Genomic DNA, 12,379 nt, shown 5'->3' with positions numbered 1-12,379 from the left:
GCAGGAACAGAAAGGGCATGGCATAGGCTCAGAGAAGAGCATAGCAGCCAGCTGGCAGCAGGTAGAACATAGAGAGACCATGACAGGTGGTCCTGGCCACCTCCTTGCACTCCCCAAAAGAGATGTGCACACACCAGCAGGTGTGTGCGATGCCTGGGTGTTGAATATCCAGATTTAACAGAGAGACCCAGGAAGAGGACTGGAGTAGGCTGCACAGAGATACCCTAAAGGGGCTAGAGTGTGGCCCAAGCCGCAACCAGGTGTGTGTACAGGATGAAGCCAAAGTTTGATAATAGAAGCTCCATTGTTAAGACACATGAAGGGAGGGGTGGGGGCCCACCAGGGCAGCATCATTCTCACTTTATTTTTTATTGCAATATAGTTGATTTACAATGTTGTGTTAGTTTCAGGTGTACAGCAAAGTGATTTAGTTACACATATATGTGTATCTATTCTTTTCTGGATTCTTTTACCTTATAGATTTTTACACTGTATTGACTAGCGTTCCCTGTGCTATACAGTAGGTCCTTATTGATTATCTATTTTATATATAGTAGTGTGTATATGTTAATCCCAGCAGCCTAATTTCTCCCTCCTGCCCCCCACCTTCCCCCTCTGGTAACCATAACTTTGTTTTTTAAGCCTGTGAGTCTTTTTCTGTTTTGTAAATAAGTTCATTTGAATTGTTTTTTAGATTCCACATACAAATGATATCATATGATATTTGCCTTTCTCTGTCTGTTCATAATCTCTAGGTCCATCCATGTTGCTGCAAATAGCATTATTTCATTATTTTTTATGGTTGAGTAATATTCCATACATACCACATCTTCTCTATCCACACCTCTGTAGATGAACAACATTTAGGTTGCTACTATGTCTTGGCTACTGTAAATAGTGCTGCAATGAACACTGGGGTACATGAACCTTTTCAAAGTATGGTTTTCTCCAGATATATGCCCAGGAGTGGGATTCCTGGGTCATATGGTAACTCTATTTTAAGTTTTTTTAGGAACCTCCATACTGTTCTCCACAATGGCTGTATCAATGTACATTCCCACCAACAATGTAGGAGGGTTCCCTTTTCTCCACACCCTCTCTAGCATTTGTTGTTTGTAGACTTTTTGATGATGGTCTTTCTAACCAGTGTGAGGTGATATCTCCTTGTAGATTTGATTTGCATTTCTCTAATAATTAGTGATGTTAAGCATCTTTTCATCTGCTTTTCGGCCATCTGTATGTCTTCTTTGTATGTCTTCTTTGGAGAAATGTCTGTTTAGATCTTCTGCCCATTTTTTTTTAATTAATTAATTTATTTTTGCTGTGTTGGGTCTTCATTTCTGTGTGAGGGCTTTCTCTAGTTGTGGCAAGCGGGGGTCACTCTTCATCGCGGAACGTGGGCCTCTCACTATCGCGGCCTCTCCCATTGCGGAGCACAGGCTCCAGACGCGCAGGCTCAGTAGTTGTGGCTCACAGGCCTAGCCGCTCTATGGCATGTGGGATCCTCCAAGACCAGGGCTCGAACCTGTGTCCCCTGCATTAGCAGGCAGATTCTCAACCACTGTGCCACCAGGGAAGCCCTTTCTGCCCATTTTTTGATGGGGTTGTTTTTTTGATATTGAGCTGCAGGAACTGTTTGTATATTTTGGAAATTAATCCCATGTCGGTTGCATCATTTGCAAATATTTTCTCCCATTCTGTGGGTTGTCTTTTCGGTTTATGGTTTATTTACTATGCAAAAGCCTTTAAGTTTAATTAGGTCCCATTTGTTTATTTTTGTTATTTTCATTACTCTAGGAGGTGAATCCAAAAAGATATTTCTGTGATTTATGTCAAAGAGTATTCTGCCTATGTTTCCCTCTAAGGGTTTTATAGTATCCAGTCTTACATTTAGGTCTTTTATCCATTTAGAGTTTATTTTTGTGCATGGTGTTAAAGAATACTCTAATTTTATTTTTTTTACATGTAGCTGTCCAGTTTTTCCAGCACCATTTATTGAAGAGACTGTCTTTCCTCCATTGTATAATCTTGCCGCCTTTGTCGTAAATTAATTGGCCATAGGTGTGTGGGTTTATTTCTGGGCTTTCTATCCTGTTCCACTGATCTATAAGTCTGGCTCTGTGCCAGTACCATACTGATTTGATTACTGTAGCTTTATAGTATAGTCTAAGGTCAGGGGGTCTCATTCCTCCAGCTCCATTTTTCTTTCTCAAGATTGTTTTGGCTCTTCAGGGTCTTTTGTGTTTCCATACAAATTTTAAGATTTTTTGTTCTAGATCTGTGAAAAATGACATAGGTAATTTGATAGGAATTGCATTGAATATGTAGATTACCTTGGATAGTATAGTCATTTGGATAATATTGATTCTTCTAACCCAAGAACATGGTATATCTTTCCAGCTGTTTGTGTCATCTTCTATTTCTTTCATCAGCATATTATAGTTTTTGGAATACGGGTCTTTTGCCTCATCATGTAGGTTTATTCCTAGGTATTTTATTCTTTCCGATGCGATGGTAAATGGCATCGTTTCCTTAATTTCTCTGATATTTCGTTGTTAACATATAGAAATGCAACAGATTTATGTATGTTAATTTTGTATCCTGCAACTTTACCAAATTCACTGATGAGCTCTAGTAGTTTTCTGGTAGCATCTTTAGGATTCTGTATGTATAGTATCACGTCATCTGCAAATAGTGACAGTTTTACTTCTTTTCCAATTTGGATTCTTTTTATTTCTTTTTCTTCTCTGATTGCTGTGGCTAAGACTTCCAAAACTTGTTGAATAAAAGTGGTGAGAGTAGACATCCTTGTCTTGTTCCTGAAGTTAGAAGAAATGCTTTCAGTTTTCACCATTGAGTACGATGTTAGCTGTGGGTTTGTCATATATGCCCTTTATTATGTTGAAGTAGGTTCCCTCTATCTCCACTTTCTGGAAAGTTTTTATCATAAATGGGTGATGAATTTTGTCAAAAGCTTTTTCTGCATCTATTGAGATGATCACATGGGTTTTATTCTTCAATTTGTTAATGTGCTACATCACATTGATTGATATGTGGATACTGAGAAATCCTGGCATCCCTGGGATAAGTCCCACCTGATCATGTTGTATGAGCCTTTTAATGTATTGTTGGACTTGGACTGCTAGTATTTTGTTCAGGATTTTTGCATCTATGTTCATCAGTGATATTGGCCCATAATTTTCTTTTTGGTGCTATTTTTGACTGTTTTTGGTATCAGGGTGATGGTGGACTCACAGAATGAGCTTGGAAGTGTTCCTTCCTCTGCAATTTTCTGAAACAGTTTCAGAAGGATAGATGTTAACTCTTCTCTCACTCTGAAGCCATCTGGTCCTGGACTTTTGTTTGTCAGGAGTTTTTAAATCACAGTTTCAATTTCATTGCTTGGTTGGTCTGTTCATGTTTTCTATTTCTTCCTGGTTTAGTGTTCAGAGACTGTACCTTTCTAAGAGTTTGTCCATTTCTTCTAGGTTGTCCATTTTGTTGACATACAGTTGCTTGTAGTAGTCTCTTATGATCCTTTGTATTTCAGTGGTGTCAGTTGTAACTTCTCCTTTTTTCATTACTAATTTTATTGATTTCAGCCCTCTCCCTTTTTTTCCTGATGATTCTGGCTATAAAGGTTTATCAATTTTATTTATCTTTTGAAAGAACTGGCTTTTAGTTTCATTGATCTTTTCTGTTATTTCCTTCATCTCTATTTCATTTATTTATGCTCTGATCTTTATGATTTCTTTCCTTCTGCTAACTTTGAGTTTTGTTTGTTCTTCTTTCTGCAGTTGCTTTAGATTTAAGATCAGGTTGTTTATTTGGGATTTGTCTTGTTTTATGAGTTAAGTTATGAACTTACCTCTTAGAACTGCTTTTGCTGCATCCCATAGGTTTTGGATTGTCTTGTTTTCATTTTCATTTGTCTCTAGGTATTTTTTGATTTCCTCTTTGATTTTTCCAGTGATCCATTGCCTACTTAGTAGCATATTGTTTAGGCTTCACGTGTTTGTGTTTTTTACAGTTTTTTTTTTCTTGTAGTTGATTTCTAATCTCATAGCATTATGGTCAGAAAACATGCTTGATATGATTTCAATTTTCTTAAATTTCTCAAGGCTTGCTTTATAGCCCAGCACGTGGTCTATCCTGGAGAATTTTCCATGTGTACTTAAAAAGAACGTGTATTCTGCTGCTTTCAGATGGAATGCTCTATAAATATCAATTAAGTCCATCTAATGTGTCACTTAAGATCTGTTTCCGTATTGATTTTCTGTCTGGATGATCTGTCCATTGATGTAAGTGTGGTGTTGAAGTCCCCCACTACTATTGTGTTACTGTCAATTTCTTCTTTTATGGCTGTTAGCATTTGCCTCACATATTGAGGTGCTCCTATATCTCTCTCCTTCTATTGGGCCATTAGTATAAGTAGTTGAACTGGGTTTGGGTTCTACTGTTGCTATGATTACCTTCAGTGCTTCACAGATTTCAAATTTTTCTAATGATAGCATGGGTCTATGTGTGATTACTGGGGTCCCAGAAGGTTTTTCAAGTTTTTCAAAAAGTTTCTGCATCATCCACATTTTTCAGCTATACCTACATGCCTACAATACAGATGGGCATCTTGCCCATCACTTAGCGGTAGATTGCTACCACTTGTTACTCAGTTCTTACTGGACTATTAGTGGAGATCAAAGGACTTACTCTGCTGTCCTGGCCAGCTTCAGTTTTAGAATGGTCATGTGTCCTGATGCTAAGGGATGGAGCTTGCTCAACATCCTTGTCCTTCCTTCCAGTGGCAGCCAAACTCTGCCTTGTATATGTGGTGGGTCTAGTGCAGAAATTTTCTGCCCTCTCCCAGTATTAGAAGACCTCTAATGGTACTGGTATAAGACCCTGAGCCCAGGACTATTTTCTGTCCTTCTCCCAAGAGTTGAAAGGCTTTTTTTCTTTTACCTTCTCCATGGTTTTAACAATGGGTCTTTACCTGTGTTCTGCAGAAAGAGTTTGCTGCCCATCCCCCAGTGTCACCAAGTTTTTGGTCTACATGAGTGAAGGGTCCAAACTGGGGTGGGGGGGCCTTCATGCCTTTCTCAGAGCAGTGGCGGATCCCATCCTCTATGCCTATAACATCATTGATGGCTTTCTCTGATCTCTTACCCAGCTCCCAGTCTTTCTCATGAGCACTCAGTGGAGGTCCATGGAAAAGGACATATGAGTGAGTTAAATTCCTCCTAGATCTTAGCTCCAACTAAGGTATTACTGATCCATTAACTCTTTAGTTGATTTCCTCTTTCTCACCTGTGTGATAGCTATGCCTTTCTTCTTTGCTCTGCCACAAATGAGGGAGTCAGGGCATCCTGTCACTCTCTCCTGAGAGGGGCTAGTCTCAACTTGGATTTCCAGGTATTTGGTCACTCTGTAACTCCAGCTCTCTAATGGGTTCCAGAAAAGTTTTCATTTTGTAGTTTATCTGTTTTGTTTGGGAAGAAGCAATACTCTTTCCAGCTTTCTATACTGTAGACATAAGTAGAAGTATCTCATAGCAATTAGCTTTTAAAAAAAAAAAAAAAGTGCTGTGCATGTATTCACAAGGAAGAAAGACTAAAAAAGAAAAAAGAAATTCTCATATAGAAAGGGTGGTTATTAATGTGGTAGACTTTTGGGTCATTTACATTTTTCTTCTATGTGCTATTCTATATCTCTCAAGTCCTTTACAGAGATCTAATTTTATAACTTAAAAAAAAGATCTGCATATACATATGTGTATTCTATTTTTTAAGTCAAGTGCAAATGATAGAACATTATTTTACCATAGAAATGCCATTTACTTGCTATTTTTAAAATAAACTTTCAAATAAATTTTGTGTCCTCAGAATTCATACAATTACATATGTATTCAATATCTGTAATCTTTCTCAGTATCCTCTGTTCAATGTAAAAGACAAAATTCTTGCTAGGAAAAAAAACTGAAGTTTGATTTAAGAGAATAATTATGCTTAAAGCTTCATAAGGATCTTTTTCTTAGAAATTTATTTATTTATTTTTGGCTGCGTTGGGTCTTTGTTGCTGTGCACGGGCTTTCTCTATTTGTGGCGAGCGGGGGTTATTCTTCACTGTAGTGTGCGGGCTTCTCATTGCAGTGGCTTCTCTTGTTGTGGAGCACGGGTTCTAGGCACAGGGGCTTCAGTAGTTGTGGCATGTGGGCTCAGTAGTTGTGGCTTGCAGGCTCTAGAGCACAGGCTCAGTAGTTGTGGCACATGGGCTTAGCTGCTCCACGGCATGTGGGATCTTCCTGGACCAGGGCTCGAACACGTGCCCCCCACATTGGCAGGCGGATTCTTAACCACTGTGCCACCATGGAAGTCCCCATAAGAATCTCAATACAGTAGTTTTTCCTGTTTTGAGAGCCTTGTGTTTAAGAAAACTGTTTTTATTCATATTATATCTTACACCTCATAATATAATCTCCCCACAATGACAGCTTACGATTGCCAAAGTGATTTCTGTCACTCCAGGTTATAATGTAAATGTAGCCCAGGAAATAAGATAAACAGCAACTGAAGAGTAAAAGGCATCTGTAAACCAACCCCCGCCAAACTGAATATTTTTTTTAAACTGTCAATGTTAAACATATCAAAGGAGTTTTCAGGCAAAAACTTAATATAGTTAAGCAGTAAAAAGACTTTTGAACAATTTACTCAGATTATCCCTTTACCATATTACCTTTCCTCCAAAAAAAGATAGAAGAAGTCATTATGCAATGAACTTGTAATAATTTACATACAGTAATGTACTAAAAAGTAACTTAGAGCCCATTCTCTGGTACTAAGTAATTTGATGGTGGTCGTTTGAAGGGTAAAAAAGTTTTGGTTTATAATTTCCAAAGATAATCTCATTTCCAAAAGAACATTTCTATGAAATCAATCTCATTTTCTGAGAAAAGAACTAATTAATTACACAAACCCTGTGTTTCATTTTTTTACTTAGTAAGAATGGCTATCAAGCAAGTTACCAAAACTATTTTCCAATTGTCTATTTTCAGAGTTGTGTGGCATACCATACATTCCACTCACTTCTTTCTTTCCTTCTTTCTTTCCTCTTCCTTCCTTCCTTCCTTCCTTCCTTCCTCCCTCCCTCCCTCTCTCCCTCCCTCCCTCCCTCCCTCCCTCCCTTCCTTTAAAATTTACTAAGCTGGGTGCAGAGGATATTGTGCTGAACAAAACTTAAAATGTTTCTACCCTTCAAGAGGCCTTTTCTTACATCCTCAATTTGTCTCAGACTTGGTTCTTATTTTGTTGCTGTATATTTTCATCACTTAATAATAATTGCACAGTTCCTCAATTACAGTAGGTACTCTTCAAAGACATGCATTTTCAGCATCTTAATGTCCCTACTACCAAGCACCATCTCACAAATAATAGATTACTCACAATGCATGATGAATAAAACAAATAAATAAACAAAGGAGCTTATAGTCTAGCACACACAGAAACGCATAGATACAATAGAGCAATAAAATCTAAGATGAGCTATAATGACAGTATTCAGAGATTACCGAAGTAGCACAAAGGAGTCAGCAGATCAACTCCATTAGGGGTGGAAGTGGTCAAAAAGCTTCATTCAGCACATGATATTTAAATTGAATCTTGAAAGATGGTTAGAAGTGAGTCAGGAGCTTCAGAAGAGAAGAAATAACTTCAAGTAGAGAGAAAATCATGAGCAAATTAAGAGAGATAAAAAATAGCATGTTATGATCAGAAAATAGCAAACAGGCTGGTATGACTGAAGCATGGGGTGACAGGGAAATTACCCTGAGATATGAATCTGGAGAAGGTACAGGGGACTAGGTCAAGGAATGGGGGAGGAAGCAGATAGACAAATATGTCAGTCTAGGGTATGCCGTGAGAAATCTCTGCAAAGGTGAGAAGAATAAAGTTAAATGATAAGATTTGATTTTAGAAAACTTACTCTAGAAACGAACAGACAGATGGTTGGAAAAGTAAAGTTAGAGGTAAAAAAACAATTAGGAGACTACTTAAATAGTCCAAGACAAATATGACTACAACATGAATTAAAGCAGCCATACTGGGAAGAGAAAACTTTAAAGAAAAAAAAAAAAAACTGAAAAAAAGAAATCAATGTAATTTTGTCCTCAATTAGATTTAGAGAGGCTCATTTACAAATGAGTACTGCCCTCATTTGTTAAATGGTAACAATTAGTGCTTACCTCAAAGAAATATTATAAATTCCTGAGATAATGCATGTAAAATACTTCACAATATGACTGCCAAAGAATAAGGTTTATAAACATGGCAGTAATTATTTTGTTGATGCTGATGCTGATTGGATTTGAATCCTGGCTTGAATACTTACTCCCTGTGTGACCTTCATGAAGTTACTTAATGTCTTTTTCCCTCACATTCCTCCTCTGTAACAATGGACTATGCTCCCTAGTACCTCATAGATAAGTACTATTTTGAGTTTTATAGATGTAATAACATATTCATGAAGGGTTTATAAAAATTTAGACCAATATCTGAGACTTTATTTTTAAGAAAAATAGTTATTAATAGAAAATAGGAGTCAAAAATGATTCTCGGATTTCCAATATGGGCAAACGGTGATACTCACTGAGAGGAGGAGGCTCCTTTAAAAAGCCAATCATTCTCCTTCAAATTCTTTAAGATGAATTAAGTGTTCTTCTCAGTGTTTTGCAAGCACACTATACATATTACAACACTCACCATGGTATATTTTAACTATCTATTTTCATGTCTATTATCCTCAGTAAATACTGATGATATCTAAGGGCAAAAAACTGTCCATTAATCCTGCATCCCCAAAAAGCAGGATGCACCTGGTATATAAATAGGCTCAATATACGTTAGTGAAATAATTAAACTTAAAGGAGATATGAATTCCTTTAACAAGTCTAGAGAATATTCGGAAAGAATGGTATTTCCAAAGAATTTTACACGCGACTCCCCTACAGGCCTTAAAATTTCATCAAATAGAATGTAAAAAATAGTATATTATACTACTCTTTTCTAGTGAATTCTCACTAGATAGTGTTGAAATGCAAATCTGTAGAGAAAAGAGCAGAGAATAAAGTAAGTAATATAAAAAAAAAGAAATTATTCAAGAGTTTCCAACTTTCCCTTTCACCATGACCATATAAATATAGCAGTGCCACACTGTAAAGGGCTAATATTAAGACTTTCAAAATAAGAGTTAAGGGAACGTCAGAAGTATTCCAGAATATTTATGTATATGGAGCCATAATCTCACTATCTGTTGTATTTCCATTGTTTCATACTATACCTTAGATGAAGATCTTCTGAAAACTTCAGACAGGCGTAGATAAATTCTTTAATTTGGTTGTAAACTTTTGGCACGAATTCAGAGAATGGAAACTTTTTTGGAAATGGTTGCTGTAAAAGCAAGAATTAATGAAAGCCAAATCACAAACCAACATACATTGAAAATACTTATAAATTAATTAAAATGCAAAGGAAATTTTCTTCTACACTGTGAACTGCCTACTTAACAATCTCAAATTAAAAGAAATATATTTGTGAAAGTTTTCTGATACTAAAAAGAATAAGATTAAATTAAATAAACAATAATTCCAATGTCCTCCAAAACCTGATAAATAAATTGTGATACATATTCAGCAATAAAAAGTAATGAGTTGCTGATACATGCAACAACTTAGATGAATCTCAAAAGCATTATGTTCAGTGAAAGAAGCCAGTATCAAAAAGTTACATACTATATGATTCCATTTATAAGGCATTCTAGAAAAGGCAAAAGTGATGGATAGCAACAAGACTGGTGGTTGGCAAAGGCTGGGGGTTAGAGGAGGAACTGATTAAGAAGGTGTAGCATGAGGGAATTTTTTGGAATCATGGAACTGTTCTGTATCATTATTGGAGTAGTACATACATGACTCAATGCACTGTCAAAACCAATACAGTTATATAGCATATGGTAAATTCTACTGTATGTTTTGGGGATAAAATGTTCTAAAAGTATAATAAAAGCAAGTATTTGAAAGTGTAAGCCAAAATGGAACACTACCAGAAATCCCCCAAACACTTCAGAGGTGACAATACCCCAAAGGCCATTTACTGATTCCCCAAACAGGAACTTCTGCTCTTCTAAGCCCTTCTAAGCCCAAAAATCATCCTCTGAAGGTGTTTTAGATTTCTAATCCATTGAGTTAGAAGTTATGCCTTTAGTGAGACTGATACAAAGAAAGCTTTAAGGGGATGCCAAATCAGAGAAGTGTATTTTAAAGTGTTCCTTACCTTTTCCAGCTCTGTATCTTGGAATGGGAATTGTCCTACCACCTTTTTATATATCTCTTCACTTGTTACTGGTATAGGACTGTAGTTGTCAGAATCAAGTATGTTTCTATAAAGAAAATAAAAGAAGAAAGGAAGGGAGGAGGGAAAAAGGAAAGAAGGGTTAGTTAATCACTATAGTGATCACAAATAATTTTCAGGTGAGCTCCAAGAGTTGTATATCCACCTCAACCCAAAATAAATGTTTCCCAGTCCCTAATCTATTCCTTTCATAATACAGCTATTTGGTCTCAGGTGAGGACATCTTTAAAAAAAACAAAAAAAAAAAAAGAAGGAAAATTACATTCTAAAACAAATGGAACACAATTATAAACATGACCTCATAGTATTTGAGATTTACAGGTCAGACAGAAAATTTTAAGGCAACATGTTGAAGCCTTAAGGCAAGTGAGAAGTAAATAATAAAAGAATGTGAGCTCTGGAAAAGGCAAAGAGGTTTTATTTGCTTTTTTAAAAAAAATAAGACATTTTTGATTATGTTCTTTAATTCTGTACTAGATCTAACTTTCAAAACTGGCAGATGAGAAGCAAGTTCTATAATAAATCTAAATTATGTTCATTTTCTTCATCTACTGCTCTATATTAAGAATGACTTTTTCTTCATCCATAGGTTTTGCCTCCTTAACTGGACTGGGGGTTCTCTAAAAGCAGAGACCATACTACCAAAATCAAAAAAGAAATTTACTGAAGGCATCAGATCAGATGCTCTTAAAACCATGGATATATCATGTTACTAATTTTCAAGAGATAATCCCCCTCTAAATAAAACTGTATCATTAATAAACTGGGCTTTTAGAAACACAGATGTTTATATTAATATATAAATGAGTTGCACTACATGATTATCAGAGACATGTTCATAAAATGTGAAGAGTAAGATTAAAGGGACAATGTAATATCTTAAAGCTATACGAACCTGAAAGTAGAGTAAGCTGATCTGGGGAAGAGGTCTTACAGTAAGCAGAAAGATCACTTTAAGGAGTAAAGGTTCAAAAGGAGAAGAAACAAGTGAGCTGACATGAGTTGTGTGCCAGGAAAACAGTGCAAGGAAACATTTGTAAGTGGAGGTGTAATACAATAATTTTCTTATTGTTGTATGCATGTTGCAGCAATTATTTAAATGCTATGCTTCAAATACTGGATTGCAATAGATCTCTTCTCTGGGTATAAGAGAAGAAAGAAGATGAGGAATCACATGAGTGAGTTCAAAAAAGTTCCAAAAAAACTAAATTACTCGAAAGGGCTCAAAAGCCACTACCTTACAAGTGAGACATAGACTGGGCATGATCCTCAAAGAGAAAACCAAAAAAACAGATTAAGAAGACACAAGGTGATCTGGTTGGTATGAACCAAGGTATATGACATTCATTCAAGGAAACAAAAAAGCCAAAATGGGGATCTGGGGACTCCTCACATAGTAGGTACTAATATACTGAGACTGGATATCTCGGGAACTTTATTTGGGACACCACTACACCTTATTTGAATTCTTAATCATAACTGGGATCAGAGCTAGAAAAAATAAGCCACATATACTTGTTGCTTATTACATCTGAAAAACCTTATGTATAAAGACGTGTGTACACACATGCATGCACACACGTGTGTGTGCACACACACACAACTATAGACAATTTCTCACCTGAAAATACCTGACCACTTCTTTAGCAAAGTTTCACTATATTGATCTCTGATTTCTAACAGCATGTCAAAAAGCTGATTTACAGGAAAACCATACACCTGAAACAAAATAACAAAATAGCTTCATTTCATAAGGCGATTTTTTTACGCAACATGAGAGATTAGGCACTGAAAGATATTTTTGTTCTTTGGCCAACAACTTAAATAAAACCATGATAAGAAAAATCTTTCATTCCCACCTAATATCTAGTGTTCATTCTTAAGAATTAAAAGATATATACCAATATAAGCCAGTCAGAAAAAAATTAAAAGATGAACATTAAAATTAATATACTGGGTATAAATGTCAGCTAAGTTTTCCCTAC

General features: G+C 36.2%; 1 protein-coding gene across 1 annotated transcript in view; it reads right to left on the bottom strand.

The window, feature by feature from the left end:
• The window catches only part of EXOC6B (exocyst complex component 6B), a 688,324-nt gene that overhangs the window by 324,369 nt on the left and 351,576 nt on the right, over positions 1–12,379 (bottom strand). The window contains exons 13-15 of the mRNA XM_007453376.1: positions 12,016–12,113; positions 10,317–10,422; positions 9,328–9,437 (exon numbers count right to left, since the gene is read on the bottom strand). Of these exons, the coding sequence (XP_007453438.1) occupies positions 9,328–9,437; positions 10,317–10,422; positions 12,016–12,113 (314 nt within the window). The remainder of the gene's footprint in view (positions 1–9,327; positions 9,438–10,316; positions 10,423–12,015; positions 12,114–12,379) is intronic.

The sequence above is a fragment of the Lipotes vexillifer genome, unplaced genomic scaffold, assembly GCF_000442215.2.
Source record: "Lipotes vexillifer unplaced genomic scaffold, Lipotes_vexillifer_v1.1 scaffold253, whole genome shotgun sequence".
NCBI lineage: Eukaryota > Metazoa > Chordata > Mammalia > Artiodactyla > Lipotidae > Lipotes > Lipotes vexillifer.
Note: the sequence above shows the minus strand (reverse complement) of the source record. Positions and strands in the feature narration are given on the sequence as shown.